The 17,152-nt window shown below is 37.0% G+C and overlaps 3 protein-coding genes and 1 long non-coding RNA gene across 20 annotated transcripts in view; 2 read left to right on the top strand and 2 right to left on the bottom strand.

The window, feature by feature from the left end:
* The window catches only part of afdna (afadin, adherens junction formation factor a), a 109,956-nt gene extending 105,208 nt beyond the window's left edge, over positions 1 to 4,748 (top strand). For all 16 annotated transcript variants that reach the window (XM_079639778.1, XM_079639788.1, XM_079639779.1 and 13 more), the window contains 2 exons: positions 1,997 to 2,078; positions 4,393 to 4,748. In XM_079639778.1, the coding sequence (XP_079495904.1) occupies positions 1,997 to 2,078; positions 4,393 to 4,549 (239 nt within the window). In that variant the 3' untranslated portion in view covers positions 4,550 to 4,748. The remainder of the gene's footprint in view (positions 1 to 1,996; positions 2,079 to 4,392) is intronic.
* Positions 4,749 to 5,909: 1,161 nt separating this feature from the next.
* On the bottom strand, positions 5,910 to 7,903 carry dusp23a (dual specificity phosphatase 23a). Its single transcript, XM_079639800.1, has 2 exons — positions 7,286 to 7,903; positions 5,910 to 6,842 (listed from the first exon to the last, which is right to left on the bottom strand). Exons 1-2 carry the CDS (start codon positions 7,559 to 7,561, stop codon positions 6,639 to 6,641), a joined length of 480 nt encoding a protein of 159 aa, XP_079495926.1. The 5' UTR covers positions 7,562 to 7,903; the 3' UTR covers positions 5,910 to 6,638.
* A 268-nt stretch (positions 7,904 to 8,171) lies between these two features.
* The window catches only part of LOC307012763 (DBH-like monooxygenase protein 2 homolog), a gene marked incomplete at its 3' end in the record, with an annotated part of 31,941 nt that continues 22,960 nt past the window's right edge, over positions 8,172 to 17,152 (bottom strand). The window contains exons 2-13 of one of the 2 annotated variants that reach the window (XM_079639798.1): positions 16,533 to 16,679; positions 15,332 to 15,484; positions 14,579 to 14,662; positions 14,336 to 14,491; positions 12,903 to 13,005; positions 12,647 to 12,813; positions 12,045 to 12,133; positions 11,046 to 11,142; positions 9,116 to 9,175; positions 8,902 to 9,032; positions 8,700 to 8,808; positions 8,172 to 8,614 (exon numbers count right to left, since the gene is read on the bottom strand). In XM_079639798.1, coding sequence (XP_079495924.1) covers positions 8,474 to 8,614; positions 8,700 to 8,808; positions 8,902 to 9,032; positions 9,116 to 9,175; positions 11,046 to 11,142; positions 12,045 to 12,133; positions 12,647 to 12,813; positions 12,903 to 13,005; positions 14,336 to 14,491; positions 14,579 to 14,662; positions 15,332 to 15,484; positions 16,533 to 16,679 — 1,437 coding nt within the window. The remainder of the gene's footprint in view (positions 8,615 to 8,699; positions 8,809 to 8,901; positions 9,033 to 9,115; positions 9,176 to 11,045; positions 11,143 to 12,044; positions 12,134 to 12,646; positions 12,814 to 12,902; positions 13,006 to 14,335; positions 14,492 to 14,578; positions 14,663 to 15,331; positions 15,485 to 16,532; positions 16,680 to 17,152) is intronic. The other variant, XM_079639799.1, reaches the window with a different exon arrangement.
* Positions 8,309 to 17,152, top strand: part of LOC307012765 — a 33,314-nt gene continuing 24,470 nt past the window's right edge. The window contains exon 1 of the long non-coding RNA XR_013800676.1: positions 8,309 to 8,446. This is a non-coding gene — a long non-coding RNA (uncharacterized lncRNA). The remainder of the gene's footprint in view (positions 8,447 to 17,152) is intronic.

Raw genomic sequence — 17,152 nt, 5'->3', positions numbered from 1 at the left:
TTTTGAGGAAAAAAACTAAGTGCAGAAATTAGCATCTATATGAATTTGAAATTGATATAGAAATATTGCTAAAATGTTTAGACTAGAACATTTACATTTTAAAACTAGTGTTGTACTTTAATAAAATACTTATTTTCTATAACATTGTTTCAAACTAGCTTTTGTACTTTTAAAGGTAATATATTTGACAATGTACAAGCACATATAACTACTACCAAAATGTGAGTAAACATGCTTGATATATTGTTGTAGTCCTTATGTCACAACTTGCATTTCTAAAGCACACAATGGTTTCAAAATATCTGACTCTGTAATTTGTTACACAACAAAACCAAAGCCTCAAAGTAATGTGAACCACAGATCTTATCTTGCTCATAAATCAAAAAACAACTTTAAAAAAAACAACCTTAAATGTTCTTGAAGGGAATCAATGCTCATTTTCTTCCAGGTTTTATGAATACAAACTGAACAGCTCTGTGCAAACATACAAACAATCACAGTCTTTTGCTGCATATTTTGTATTGCATTCAAAACCACAATATAAAACACATTTGGCCTCAGAAACAAAACCTTTCATCTCGACTGTCCTCTGGCTATGTGCTTGTTTTTGCTTTTCGAGCCACTTGTTTTAGGCTAAACCACCAGCTGCCCTGTTTTGCTCTCGAAGTACTTGGTTGTCACCAGTGGAGAAGGTTTTTTTTTTCTTTTTCTTTTGGTTCACAAGTCAATGTGTTTGTCTTTCTCCCTCCGGCCCAAACTCATTCCATTATCAGTCAATCAGTGAAACCGTCAACATGCATTTGGATTGCTGTGGTGCTCTTGCACATCATTGCTTGGAAGCAAACTGGCGTTCCCCGGGTCGATCCGGACCGCCCCTTAACCCTGACAGACACAAGGACACGTGAGCCTTCTAGATGACGCCTACGGTAGGTCAGCGGTGGGGGTCGCAGTAAAGGCCAGCCGTGCGGAGCTGGGGAGCGTCTTGCTGACAGACGTTCCTCAGCACCAGACAAGTTTAGAAGCAGCTGGCGCTTGACCTCCACCTTTGACCTGTGATCCACAGACCTTGTGTCAGGTGTGCTTTGGAATGCTTTAACACTAACTAAACAAGCTTTCCTCTCGCTGTTCAGCTTCTGGTCTGTGGAGTCGTTTGGAGAACAGAAGTTGCTGGGCTAGTGTACGGTTGAACTGAACGATCTTCATATTATGCAGATTTAAGGGTCTATGATGGGGATGAAGGGTTTTCAAGTCAACAACAATTACGTATTGCTCAATATATTTATATATAAGTTGTAATTTTATATATATATATATATATATATATATATATATATATATATATTATATATTACATCTAACAGTACAGTTTGTGTGTATGTGTGTGTGTGTGTGTGTATATATATATATATATATAATATATATATATATATATATATACAGGTGAAACTCGAAAAATTCGAATATCGTGCAAAAGTTCATTTATTTCAGTAATTTAACTTAAAAGGTGAAACCAATATGTTATATAGACTCATTACATGCAAAGTGAGATATTTTAAGCCTTTATTTGTTATAATTTTTATGATTATGGCCTTTTCACAATATTCTAATTTTGAATTTGGGGTTTTCATAAGCTGTAAGCCATAATTATAAAAATTATAACAAATAAAGGCTTGAAATATCTCACTTTGCATGTAATGAGTCTATATAATATATTAGTTTCACCTTTTAAGTTTTCAACTTTTGCACGATATTCAAATTGTTTGAGCTTCACATACATATATATACACACACACACACACATATTTACAAACTTATGTTAGATGTGATTAATCATGATTAATTCATTTGAAAGCACTAAAATATATTCACACACAGTTCACCACCATTAAGAGCCCAGCAGCTTTTGCAATTATCTTGCTAATCGCTCTTGAATCGATGTTCTTGATATTTCATGTGAATTTCATATTGTTTTTACCATTTGACCAAATTAAAACAGGATTTAATTCGTACACTGGAAGCACAACAGGACTAGGATCAGGAGAAGTTTACAATGACCCGAGAGAGAAGTGGACGAAAGGGTGAGTAGCACGATCATGCTCTTGTTAAGAATGTTTCTTAAAACACAGACCGTTTGTATGAAGCATATGAACCAAAGATGTCATGCTTGGGTTGGACTATAAGCTGTGGTATTTCTGTAAGCCTCTACAAACATCATCAACCCTTCAAACTCTGAGCTCACAGCACTGGGTGTGGTAGAACCAGCACCCAAACACACAGAAGAACCCGTCTACTTATGACATTATCAATGCTTTAAATGATGTTTTTGATTGTCTATAAACAGGTTCAAGATTGTTTTGCAAAGTTAAAGGATTAGTTTACCCAAAATAAAGTCAGTCATCATTTACTCGTTACTCGTTACTCATGCCATTCCAAACCCATATTACTTCATCTTTCTACTAAGGAACACAAAAGATTGTTTAGCACAATGTTTCTATATTTTATATATATATATTATAAACCTGGCATGATACTATGGAAGCTAGTTTCAGCCACGGAATAAAAATAAATAAAGGTAATTGCGATTTGCGACTTTTTTCTTACAGTTACGAGTTTATATCTCGTAATTCTGACTTTTTCCCCCTCAGAATTGCAAGATATAAACTCACAACTGCAAGTTGAAAGTCAGAACTGTGAGATGAAAAGTTATAAACTTGGAATTTCTCTTGTGAGAAAAAAGTATTGTAAAAAAAATATTGCAATTACCTTTTTTTAAAGGAACTGTATGTAAGAAATGTATTTCAATTAATCATAAAATGGCCCTGATATGTCAGTAGACATTAAGAAATCATGTTCATTACAAATAGCCTACTTATATCACTGACAACAGTAGTCCGGCCAGGATATTGTCATTTAAAAGTCAAGTTGCAGCCCTCAACTGATGTTGTCATGTTGTGTTTTGGCCTGATGCGCCACCCTCCGCCTATCTACCAATCACGAAGTCAGTAGTGTTTTGGCATCCGGATTGCCAGCTCTGCTCTAGTCTTGCCATTGAAAGCTCCTTTTAGCAGCCTACGTTCTGGCTGGATCCTGCAGCCTATCTGGCAACCGCGAGTCAGGGGGGAGGGGGAGGGGATACACCGCTCTAAAGTAATTTGAAAGTGATTGCAGTACCTAGTCTCAGCCTCAGACGTCACACCCACGAAACGTTGGCTAAACGTCTGATGCATATGGTACACTTAACTGGAAACACTTCAGGAATGTCGAAGTCGTCATCTGATTGGTTGAATTTTATCGGATTTCCGGGGGGTGCGAGTGTCGCGTTTATTTTCGGTCCGCCGGGAAACAAAGCGCAGAAGTGTGATTGCGGAACTGTTGTGTTTACATGAGTGACAATGAGCATTTATCAAGATCAGCTAAACGTAGAAAGTATGCGAGGTTCACGGCATAGACTCTTTAAGAGATGTCCAGGAGTTTTGTTTGAGGCACTTAGTGGGAATTGTTGCACGCCGGTCTGTTGTTGTGGGGACATTTCCACGCACCGAAACGTGACGCTGAACGAAACGAACTGTAATTGGTTGTTTGACATGTCGGTCAAACGGCCTTATGGGCGGGCCTTGGCCAAAGAAAGCTGCTATGAATTCCAGACCTTCAGCCGTCAGTCTGAAGGTCTGGCTACGCGAGACTAGGGGGGAGGGGGAGGGGGAGGGGATACACCGCTCTAAAGTAATTTGAAAGTTTTTGCAGTACCAGTTTTGGCCACAATCTTACATACGGTTCCTTTAAATCAGAGTTCTCAAACCGGTTCCACGGAGGGCCTAGTGTATGGAGGTTTTTGGTCTTTCCCTTCAATTAGTGCCCAATTAAGACCTAGACTACCAGGTGAGGGGAGATCTTAACCAATTAGTGACCTACTCAATCAGTTTGGTTCAAGGTAAAAGAGAAAACCTGCATACACTAGGCCCTCCGTGGAACCGGTTTGAGACAACTGCTTTAAATGCTAGTTTATCTCACAATTCTGGCTTTTTTTTTTTCTCTTGCAATTGTGAGTTTTTTTTTAGTAATTGCAAGTCAAATGTGACTATTACTATTCATTTAGTTTATAACGTGTAATTCTGAGTCAAAATTGTGATATGAACGCGCAATAGTTGGAAAAAGTACGAATCAAGAGAAAGGGTCGCAATTACCTTTTTAAATTGCATTCTGAGGGGGAAAAAAAGCCTGAATTGCGACATAAAAAAGTGAAAAATAAAAGCTTCCATACAATTTGATACGCAATATTTAAAGCGGAAAATGGATGAAATTTGTATTCTATCCTTTAGTGTTCCACATGAGGGTGAGTAATGAATAACTTCTTTAAGCCTGCATTGCTCACACATGATTGTTTGATTGCAGCGGCCCCGATCAGGAGAACACAATAGGCGGAGCTCCAGAAACCATGACATTTAAGGAGCGCCAGAGACTCTTCTCACAGGGAAAGGAAGTGTCGAATAAAGTGAAAGCGTCCCGGAAGCTCATGGAACTGGAGAACGAACTGAACATAAAGCAGTAGCGAAGAGCCCCAGCCGGACTAATTGCCAATACGTGATCCATCCCTGGAAGAAAAGGAAAAAACACACACACAAAACACATCCAGCTTTGGCTTCCCAGTCATTTACAAACATACTTTTTGGGTTTTATTGAATAACTGGACGATTAAGTATCATTTAGCTGCAATAAGAGATGATATTCCATAAATTCCCTTCGAAAGATATATTATAATAAAGCACTGTAAATTGTTTTAATTATATTAGTAAGAAAATTGAAATGACATGAAGGGGGTATATTTTTGTTTGTGAAATGTTATTGAAAAATGACGCATTTTTTGCTCATTTTATTTTTTTTAATAGGCAGTAAAGTGGGATATTTTATGGTGTTATTTTATTCTCTTTCTACATCTTTCCTCTGTTTTTCTTTTGAAAGTAAGTGCCGATATTATAGACCAACGTTAACAGCTCTCTGTACAGATCAGGGTCCGTGTCGGTCCCGGTGTATTATTGAACAGCTCAACAGTAGCGTGTGAACGAAACTTATATAGGAGGCTCACGTTTTTCATTTTATTTGATATTTTCCAGTTGGTTCTTCCGCGTTCATGGATACACAGGCACCTTCCCGCCACGTCTCGTGTCTGCATTCAAATGATTTTGCTCAAAAATGAGTTCACGTAACCTTGTTAGCACCATTTGTGAAATTCAGTTTTTCCTTTTGAGAATGTAGTCGTTTTTTTCTTGGATATTTTTGCTGCGTCATCTGCAAGTCTGTCATTCCGTAAGAGCGCTGAGGTTTACCACTTTTATAAAATGTTTAGAATTTTCTAATTGCCAGATTTTTTTTCTTTTTTGTGTTTAACTGATCCGGACGATGTGTAGTCCACAGTTCTGACGTTGACGAAACAAAGTTTGATGGTAGCATAATGTTAAAAAGAGATGGTTTAAATAAAGAGCTTTGTGGACATGAGATTCAGGAGCCTTTTGATTAGCAGGTATTTATTTGAACCTATTGATATAGTGACAGATTTGTTTGTATTTATAAGTCTGGAGGTTAAATTTGACGGATGAGCGACAAACGTGAGAATTGAACGCGTCTTTTGACACCGTAAACGAGTCACTATCCACTGTTTCATGGTGCATTAAACGGCTTCCCTCAGCTCAGTATTGCAGATGTTTATTTAAATCAAGGATCTGGTCTTGTCTCTTCAGTTTTTAAGCACCTGTGTCTTTTCATTCATAGTTTAGACCTGTTGGCGCCTGTGTAAATAATTTTCCAGAGAACACAGACTTTGTACATTCAAATGATGCATAAGGGTAATGACAATATCCTTTCTTTTTTGCCACTTTGAGAAACATAAACTGACGCATATGCACACACATGTTAGGTTAAAGATGAATTTATTTGATTCATTTTAATGGTTGTTACATAGGCTTTTGTAAATCATAAATAAATACGGATTTTACACAAAAAAAGCTGAAAAGGTGTATTTTGTAAGAATCATTATATAAATATAGGCCTATTTATTTATATTTTGTAATGGAATATTTTTGATTATGCTTGCACAATAGTTGAATTTTTTCAGCCAATATTTTACAACAAAAACTCAATTAAAAAATACATATTGAATATTTCAGTGTATTATTTTGAAAAAGCAAAAAAAAATTGTTTCTGTTTTACAAAAAAGCAGTCAAAATATCTGTTCTCTAACAATTGTTTATATATTAAGAAAAAATAATAATTATGCTGACATAATATTTAAGGGTTTAATTATATGATTTCAGCCTTTTAATGAGACTTTTTCATTGTAATATCAGGAAAGTTCTACCCATTTTTCTACTTCGCCCCACAAACATCATTATAGATTTTAATTCAGAAAATTAGAAAAGGTGAAATCAAGCTGTTGTGAATGAGCTTTACTTTTAATGCATTTTTTAAATCAATCATTAGATCTGAATACAAACAAAAGCATAATTGACCCAAACCAATTAACTTTGCATTCAAAGATTAACTGTTAAATAGAAATAAACAGAGAGAGAGAGAGAAACTTAACACCTGGTGAAGAACATGGATCACAGACACCTGTCAATGTGGATATAAATGTGAGTGTGGATTTAATGTTTTTGAGAACAGTTTTGAATGTATTTGTGAAACTCTATCACTGCTTTCTCCTGGTCTTCTGTCTCAATGGACCCTTTCCGAAGTCGGCGGATTTCTTTGATGGCTTCCAGACCAGAGATGTTCCTTGTTTTCACCAGATAGCAGGCTAGCATGGTCCCTGTCCTGCCATGACCATGCATACAGTGAACCGCAACAGCCTGAGGATGAGAAAGGGACAAAATCAGGTTTAATTTGGCTGACAACGGTTTAGGAAAACACACGTAACATTTTGTTGACCCTTAGCTATGATATTTTTAACATAGGGCATTAAACACTACATAACAGATTAGTACTTAATAAATTATAATAAATCTGTTTTTATAACATAACGGTTTAATGAACTTGTTAAGGCCCGTAACTCATGATAACGTTTTCTCTGCTGGAGTAGCAAATGCACTCAGCGGTGTCACGTGTCATCCGTTTCTTTTCTCAGCGCTTGACTAGTCGACCAATTACATCAATTTATGATTATTGAACTTAAAATATATATATATTTGTAAGACTATAATTTTTAATGTCCAAAAATAAAAACGAGAAAATTAAGCTTTTTGCTTTTAATCCTATCATGGATCTATTAACTATAAAAGTGTTTTCCACTCACCTCCCCTTTAGCATTGGCTTCGTCCACGATGCTCAGGAATCGCAGTATTTGAGCCAGACTCGGTGGCGTGAAGTCCACTATGCTGATGTGATGCAGGGTGAGCTCTGGACAGATCTCATATTTCGGTGGAATTGATTCTAACAAGCACACCAGGTGTTTGATGCCATTCTCCACCAGGAACTTGAAATGCTGAGTTTCTGAAGGACAGGCCAGTCCGGCGAGTTTCTGAGGTTGGACCCACGAGAAGTTCGGTGGAGTGACGGAAGCGCGCGACATGTCTAGATGAAGTTCTGCTGCAGTAATGCCCTTTGATTCTGTACATCAGCTTTATAAAGCCACTAACCTGGAGAATGAATCGGGCTGCACGGGCGTGTCCGCTGTGACTGTCAAACAAGCATTGCATAACAGGATACTACTACATCATTCATGTAAGTACACTAACAAAAGTTGACATGGTAGACCTAGACGGAGACCGGGGCTAGTTGTCACACGTTTTGCTCCAGTGGAAATTTCTCGGCTACTACAGTACAAAGTCTTGGCTATAAAAAACAGTTGCACATCATATTGATATTGAACAACATTTCAATAAAAATCCATTATTTTTTTATTTTTTTAATTTGAGCCTTTTAATTATATTTTTTATTAAATTATCACAAGTTACACCCAATTTTCTACTTTGCCCCACAAAAATCACAATTAATTTTTACTCTGAAAATGAAAACATGTTAGAAAAGGTTTAATCGAGCCGTTGGGAGTTCTCTTTTTAAATAATTTTGGATTAATTTAGCTACTCAGCAAAAAAGTTTAAACAAACATTTTTAAAAACGTGACAACTTTTATGAAAAACAAAATCTGTATGTCAGCATGAATGCATGTTATTATTTTTATGCCCGTGTAGTTTTATTGTGTTAGCTTGTTTATTTAGCATTCAATGAAAAGGATATATTAGAACATTTCATATTGAATATAGAATTTTCCATGACCCTTTATGATTTTATTAGTTATGATTTTTCGAGGCCTGAAACTCACACCTTTGACATTCCCTTATATGAAACATAAATTTTGTAGGATTTTCCTCTGGTTGTTATTGAGGGTGGAGCTGCCTTGAGCTCCTGATCTAGATTGATTGACTTTTAATCACAGACACTGAAAGAACATCAGGTTTAGTATTTTTGCATGAGCATTTCATTAATAAGCCCAATGCACTGCCAAACAGAGGAGCAGTGATATCAAAGCAAGACTTTTGATGGCACAACTGCTCCTCATGCAGGGTGCAGACGGGATGACTTTGAGATCAGGAATCATCCCTGTGTTGCGTGACATGTTTTTCTGTAAATACACATTCGCAACCCTGTTAGGCGGCAACTTAGAAAAATGAGAGATTGATGCATGTTGTAGAGGTGTGGACACTTACAAATGAATCCGCAATTATGACCAGCTGATCGATTTTCTTCAGTGTTTGTTGGTATTGATTGATAGACGTGTCATTCCAAGTCATGTTGTTCATCATGGTGAGCCAAGCACTGCAATTATCAAATAAAAGCCAAGGTCAGTATTGGGGCTAAATGCACTCATGGATCACATTGGGATGACACTAGTGTTTATAAGTGAATTACCTTTGATTGGGTGATCCCATCTCAGATCTTAAAGTGGTTACATTAGGGAAGCTCATACAGCCGCTCAGATTCATAGCTGGATAGTAGAAGAGGAAAGCCAAACACATCTCTTCTGAAGTCGAGAGCCCCCCCTGTGGACACACACACAGACATTTAAATGTAAAGCAGTTGAAATGTGAAGCAACATGAAGAAATGTTCAATATTTGTACCAACCCATGTGAGTTTGGTACGGTTTTCAGTATTATAAGTACACTCCACCAGCAATTTGTCACCCTGAAAGAGAAAAAAAGCTGTTTTATTTTCCTTAATACTAATAATTATGCATTAATAAACTTGGCCTAAACCTCCTTTAGACAAGACAAACCCATCGTTTTTGGCTCGACTAACATTTAAGTGGGATGTATGGGATGGTGCATTGCATATATTTGATACAGTATTGAAATGCCTGTAAAGTGAGCAGCATGTTAAAGGGATAGTTCATCCAAAAATGTAAAATTCTGTCAGTAATTACTCACCCTCATGTGGTTCCAACCAGTAAAACCCTCATTCATCTTCAGAACACAAATTAAGATACTTTTGATGAAACTGCAACGTTTTTACCACTTTTTTAACGCCCTGGAAGGTAGTAAAGACATTGTTAAAATAGTCCATGTGACAACAGTAGGGCTGTCACTTTTGTGAAAAAATCCTTTTCGATTTTCGAGACATAAGTGTTCATTGAATCGATTGTAAAATCGATTTTCCATGTCTAAAGACGTTTCCATTTTCAACGCCAAATATAGGCCAATCCACGGACAACTAACAGGCAGGACGAACGTAAAGAGGGCGCTTGAGACGCACAATATTTCTGATGATTTATTGGCATGAAATTTCGTGTACAATTACAAACAGGAGTGTAGCATTCTCGAAAAGCAGAGTGGACTGCCATTACATCAATGAAAAACATTACTGCAGGCTTTAACATGGCTGTTTTCACGATTAGAAATGTCAAACAAATTTCACCTACGTAGCCTGTAGCCCGAGTCTGTAAGCTATCTGTAGCCTATGCTTGAAATTTTCTAAATACTGGCGACACCTTATGCAGAAGTAGGCTATAATTTGCTGTCATGTGTGTTTATCAGAACCTGCAGTTGCTGTGTGATGCGCGTTCGCTGCGGGCGTATCGTGACGAGCTGGACGCGCTCTGAGAGAAAGCGCCTTTCAGACAGGGCACGGCATTCGCGGCACCATGAGACCCATTCATTTCAATGGCTTGCGAGACATTCTGTTTTGTGAAAGCAGCTCTTTTGTTTTTACCTCAAACACACCAACAATTGGTCAGATCTATGCCATTGGACTGTGCGGTTCAATGGCTGAGCCATTCAATAGGCTACAGATAGCGCGAGACGTTTTGTTGCTGGGTCGACCAAGCGGTGCGCACGCCGCGGTCAAAGTTCAATCGCGCAAATCGCGTTGTATCTGAAGCGCAACGCTGAACCCAGTGGCCAGCGCCATGCATTCTGCGTCCTGAAAGCCGTTAAAATCGATTCCCTATTTTCATTTTCGAAACTTGTGTTGGTTGGTCTGATCGATTGTGCAAACGATTTTCGAACAAAAAGTGACAGCCCTAGACAACAGTGGTCCAACCTTAATGTTATGAAGAGACGAGAATACTTTTTGTGTGCAAAAAACAAACAAACAAAAATAACGACTTTATTCAACGATTTCTTCTCTTCCGTGTCAGTTTCTGACGCTGTTCATGTATTATAACAGTGCGGCGCTTCTGGGTTCTGCATCAGAACGGCGGCTGAGTATTGGCCGAATCCTGTGTCAGCATCACATGCATGTGTTGAGGTGTTCATGTGAACAGCGTCGGAGAGAAGAAATTGTTGAATAAAGTCGGTTCTCTCGTCGCTTCATAACATTAAGGTTGAACCACTGTTGTCACATGGACTATTTTAACGATGTCTTTACTTCGTTTCTGGGCCTTGAAAGTGGTAATTGCGTCTGTGGGGTCAGAAAGCTCTCGGATTTCATCAAAAATATCTTAATTTTTGTTCTGAAGATGAGCACAGGGCTTACGGGTTTGGAACGACATGAGGGAGAGTAATTAATGACAGAATTTTAATTTTGGGTAAACTAATTCAAATAATTTTACACTCACCAACTTCACTGTCTTAGTTTGGCCCAAGTTTGTCACTTCCTGGTATTCAAAATCATAGTTTTCATCCGCAGATAAGAAATCGATCTGTTTTCCTTCTCTGAAATAGACAACAACATACTTAACAGGTTTTGTTCTGTTTTTCCTGTGAAAGCAGTGAAAGATAATAATGAGTTTATTTTATGTAGTGTCTTTCTGCAAACTCAAGGTCAATACAATGTTATATTATAGCAAGTAAACACGATGCAGGCAAAGAGACCGTACAGATAGGGCAGAAAACAACATGCATAACATGAAACAGATCATAAAGTTAGGGATCAGAGAAACTAGTAGTTTTAAAGGAAAATGTCAAAGGATTTCGTCAGGTCAGAGGTCACCCTTCTGCCGGATCTCGACATTCTCATGAAAGCGTGTACGGTCGTTGCCGGAAGCCAGTGATTATAGTTTATAAAGTTTTAAATACGGATAATTTCTAACAAAACCCATCACTTCTTTATTAAGCATTATGAACCCCCTGGAGTCGGATGGATTACTTTTATGATGGATGGATGCGCTTTTTGGAGCTTCAAAAACTATTCAATGCCATTACAAAGCAAAGAAGAGCCAAGATATTATTTTATATAACTCTCCGATTGTGTTCGTAATACACCTGGGATGGCTGTAAATTATGGGATAATTTAACATTTTCTGTGAATTATTTTTCACTCCATTTTCCACTCCATTAGAAAAATGAGGAAAAACTCTTATTTTTGTCTGGTCAAACAAACCTTTTACTTTTTTTATCCTACGTTTTTTTTTTTTTAACAAAACAAAAACAAATAAAAGTTGTTATTATTATCAAATGGAACAAAGCAGCATGAACATTCTGCTTCACATCTCCTTCTGTCTTCCCCACAAGAAAGAAAAGCACACAGGTTTGGAATGACATGAGTGTGAGTAAATTATTTTTCATTTTGATATTCCAGTGAGCTTTAATTCAGTTATTGATCAGAAGACGTTTACCTGAAGTGTCCAACTCGCACCTTCCGCCCAGTCAAGTGTGTGTGCATCATCACAGAAAACACCTGAAGATCATTTGGCGTCTCCAGAACCTGTAGATCACAGAATACAACCCAGCAAGCAATTTTGCGTTTAAAAGACGTCTAATAGCCAGCCATCTAATAGTCGTCTATAGCTAAATCGTGACTACAGATTGACCATGACATGAAATTACACTTACATCTTGTAGATATTATTGACATTGGTAACATGATGGGATATCAACCATCTCAAGCGCTGCCTGGCCAAAAACTACAATGAATCAGTTTTGACTATAAGTGGGCTACAAATAGCATAGAACATGTCAAAGAAATGAAACCAATCACATTGTAATCACTGTTGACTTTGCTTACATGATGGAATATCATTTATCTCGCAAGTTATTTTAGCTAAAATAACATGTACCCAATTCAAGGTTATTTTGTCTAGAAGTGTGTTACTCATAGCCGGACTATCAGGTCTATAGTTAACAGAGATGGTGAAGTCTGTCTGGGAACAGATCAACCAGTCGCATCTGCTGAGTCTGCCTTTGATTGTGAGAAGGTGAGTAGCTAATACATGCACACCTTTGGAATATAGGCAGTGTCACACAGGCCGTACGTGAGGAAGGATTTGGCTTTGGGTGGGATGGCGTACCCAGGGGCCACTACAAGCCCTGTTCCTAAAACAGCTGCATCATGCTGACGGAGTTCAGGTGTGTAATAGAATCGCAGACCCGAGCTATCAACTCGACCTGTGTAGAGAAGAAAGTATTGTTTATAACAAATCCTTAAATATTCATCCCAGTGTTATATTTTACATTGTAAACCACCACTGACTGACCTGCACTTTTATTTAGGTTGTTGTAATGCACTTCAAGCCTGTAGAAAACATCTCCAACATTTCCTCCAATTGGAAGTCCTGCCATCTCAGGGAGTTCAAAAGCCTGAAAGAAAGGGATATAAGGAACCAAAATTTTGATGACTCATAGACCCCACAAATGTTCCATATTAGCGGTAGCGTTGTTAACCACCACGCAAATGCTTAGGGCCCCGCAGGTTGGAGGGACCCCTGCTGACCAAGCTATTAAATCAGTTGATGACCGCTGTTACAGAAGCTTCCGGAACCAAATTCAGAATTCTGCAAACATTGTTTGCTGATCAATGTTTATATGTGAATAAGCCTAAATTAAATCTGCTCATCATTTAAAGCAATCGTGTCTCTTACTGGATTAAACTGCTCGAGTCATGATTCTTAATGAACGCTTTGATGCGTCTCAAGTTTCAAATGGAGGGACAGAAAATCTTCCAGATTTCATTAGAATAGGCTATCTTCACATTTGTGTCCCAAAAATGCATGAAAGTCATATGGGTTTGGAACGACACGAGATTGAGTAAATGATGCCATTTTTATCTTTGGGTGAACTAACACTAACCAAATCGCCGTGCGCGCTTTGGCGCTGAGCCAGAGACGTTGCTTGTCAATTATCACAACTGTGCAGGTTTTTTCCCCCAACAACAACACCAATGTTTAATTTAGGTTTCATTTAAATACACGTAGGCCTAATACTAGAAAATATTTAGTTTGTAAAATATATACTGATGTCTATAGAAGCAGCAATACAAAATTATTCTAATTTGACACTTTGATTTATTGACGTCAGAAATACATGTAGGTAACTAAATAGTTTACTTTTAGGTTTACTTTTTATTCTTCTCCCAGTTCACTGGCCACTTACTTTCATGTCTTTCGGATATAAATGAATTTGCGTGTTATAAACAACTCTGATTCTCTGCGCTGAAGAGCCAACTATTACATGGTGGCACTGATCACCCATTATCATCTAACATGATCATTATAAAAGTGTTTAAAAGACAAAATACAATCACTAACACATATTTGAGAATCGGAATATCAGATATAGCCATATTTCAAAATAAGAAGACAATTTTTCAAGCTAATTGTTCATTTTCTAATAGCTAAATGGTGTAATTTTTAATATTGAAGACAATGGACGAAATTAAGACTCTTGATGAATCCAAAACCTAGAAGGTTTATATCTTAAAGCTTAAGGGAGCAAGTACAAAGGTGTAGACAATTTTTGGTATGCAGTTTTAATAAATATGTTTTTTTAAATGTCTATTCAATATTACTGTGCTTGGGGCCCCCGAAATGGTAAACCCGCCCCTGCATATTAGTAATTTAAAAATGAGAAAATATAACCAAGAGATGAAAATGAGCTAAAGAGAATGTTTGATTTCTGAACAGATACTGACCCCTCCGCCGACTCCCCACACTGCAGTAGTCTCCATACACTCATTGATACTCAATTGCGTGTAACATTGCGCTTCCAATGGCACCGTCACAGACGGCGGGCAGCGGTACAGCAGCGCATGATGCACGAGGTCCAAGTTTGTGATGAACGGCTCAATCTGGAGATGAGGAAAGTAAGTCAGAGATGAAGATGATCGACAGATCGGTGGATAGATCATGTGTGTGAAGTTCATAGACTCACTTACACGATAAATGTGCTGTTTGCGATCAAAAGTCGGGGCTTTCATGATCTTGCAGTGATAGTAGGTTTGAGTGGCTGGTACAGAGAACTGAAATGATTTTGAATTTAATAAACATGTAAAGTGAAAGTTCCAACATTTAGACATTAGACAAGTCAAAAAGGATTATGGGGGAATTCACTAAGAATAAACCAATACTGTTTTTATAGTATAACAAACTCTTAACTGTCAAAAGGAAAATTTTAATTCTCAGTTCATGACCCCTTTTTTGTGAATTAGCCCTACATTGTTGTTAAAATCGCTCTTGTGACTTCAGATGAACAATGACACTTTTTTTATCATTGGAAATGTACTTTACAGTGATTTGAAATAATATGTATTGTATAAAGCTCTCTAAAAACTAAAGATGACTTGACTTGTCTATAGTCTAGTCTAAATGTTATGGCATCATTTTTTTCTCAATAACCATGTTTTTTGTGCACCTGGATTTTGGACCAATTGCCAATTATTCTTCAATGTAAAATAAAATGAATTGTAACCAAACAACTGATTTAACATTCTTTTGCTTGTTGTGGTCACAGCCTGGTAGGACAAATATTAACTTTAACCTGGAATATTGCTTGTTCTTTGCACCAGGTCAAAGTTTTTTGCCTTTTGAAGGATTGATTATCGAAAGCTCAAATAACGAATTGGCAAATTTTTTTTTTTAATTCTGCTTAATGAAACTGACTGAAAAATAAATAAGTAAAAATCTCTTACATTGACCATAGTCATGTCGAAATACTTGCTGTTCGGAGGAGTGACACGAGGCATGTACTTCAACAGGTTCACCTCCTTCGTTCCCCTTCGGCTTTTATGATACTCAATGTCATCGCTCTGTCCGTACGCATAGATCAGCTTTATGGGAAGATTCTGATCATACAATAAAACAAAAGAGACATCTGATCCACATATACCAGCTGGAAAATCTGAACTGAAAAATGAGAAACTCTTTAGCTAGTAGTTTTGGATCGAGACTTTCCGGGTTTCAGAGTTCAGTCAGACAGTCCATCACATCAGCAGCTTTAGATTAAGTAGCCTACAATTAACAGTCCCTAAACAAACAGAGTCGGCACAAACTTACTGGTCCCAGTGTGGATTTCCATTATGAGAGTGAATGGACCCTGTAAGAGGACACTTACAGCACTCTTAAGATCTTATCAGAGTTCTATCAATGCCGTAGGTTCACATTGTTTTCTGGGTAAAACTTACATTACATAATAATAGGGGAGAGTGAAACTGCTGGTGTTGTGAGTACTTTTCTTTGTAGTCGCATCACAGTTCGTGTCATTGCGAACATGCCTTGGGTGTGATTTAGCAGAAAATGGGATATCAAATTTAGTAAGTACTAAGTAGGTGTTCTGTTTATCATTAGACCAGTTCCAGGAACAAACAGTATATTTATCCTGACTGCTCACTCAAGTAGGACATCATTTGTTGCTGGATATTTGTTCAATTACCCAAACCTTAATCTTAAACATTTTAATCTCTAAAAATGGTAGTTTGAAAGGTTAAATTATAGGCTGATTCTATTGTTTAAGTCCATAATCCTCCCATTTTGAAAGGTAGACTTTAAAAAAAAAATAATGATATTTTGATGTTTTTGAAAGAAGTCTCTTCTGCTTACCAAAAATACAATAAAACCTGTAATATTGTGAAATATTATTACAATGTAAAATAACTATTTTTTATTTTCTATACATTCAAATGTAATTAATTACTGTGATGCAAAGCATCATTACTCCAGTCTTCAGTCTCACAAATTCTTCAGAAATCATTCTAATATGCTAAAAAATAAATATTATTGTTGAAAACAGTTGTCTTTACTTTTACTTTTGATCAATTAAATACGTCCTTGCTGAATAAAAGTATTAATGTCTTTCAAAACATGGTAGTATGGGAATGTTGTTCCAGGACTCACGGTGATGGATAAATCGTTGTCATCACAAGACTCAACGGATCTCTGAAACATCATGACAGTTTTCCCGTCAGACTCGGTTAGATACAGGAGTTTGTAGTTCTGTTGCTGGTCAACCACAGGTAGTGAATTTCCCACAGCATGACGGTCCTGAACAACAGGAAAAATCGTGCATATTTTCATAACAGCATATGTTTCATAACAGCATATGTTTTTGTGATATTTGCTTCATAATTTGTTTACATATAACCAAATATCCAGCTAAATGGCCAAAACACTCATACTTTTTATATATAAAGTTGAAAGACAGTATTTTATTGTAAAGGGTACTCCAATAATTCTTGTTTTATTTATATAAAATATATATTTTTAAATAATTCCTAGAAACACTTTCTCAGATTAAATAAAGTTTCTCATACTCAAACTAAATATGAAATATTCCTGGGTCGAACCCCAAGAAGAGTATCCGAATAAGCAAATAAACATACCAGAATAAAGAATATAAAATGTGTTGTAACTCCACAGCTGAAAGTGATTTATTGACAGATATCAGCCTCAGTCTTTGATAATGTGAAACAGTAAGACATTTATATTATATATAAACTAAATATGAAATACATACT

Source organism: Phoxinus phoxinus (assembly GCF_949152265.1).
Source record: "Phoxinus phoxinus genome assembly, chromosome: 16".
NCBI lineage: Eukaryota > Metazoa > Chordata > Actinopteri > Cypriniformes > Leuciscidae > Phoxinus > Phoxinus phoxinus.
This window is presented reverse-complemented; position numbering and strand designations above follow the sequence as displayed.

Coding starts and splice junctions, on each gene's coding strand:
- dusp23a (XM_079639800.1), bottom strand. CDS start 7,561: ATGTCGCGCGCTTCCGTCACTCCACCGAACTTCTCGTGGGTCCAACCT. Junction 6,843..7,285: donor AAGCCAATGCTAAAGGGGAG/GTGAGTGGAAAA, acceptor TCTCATCCTCAG/GCTGTTGCGGTTCACTGTAT.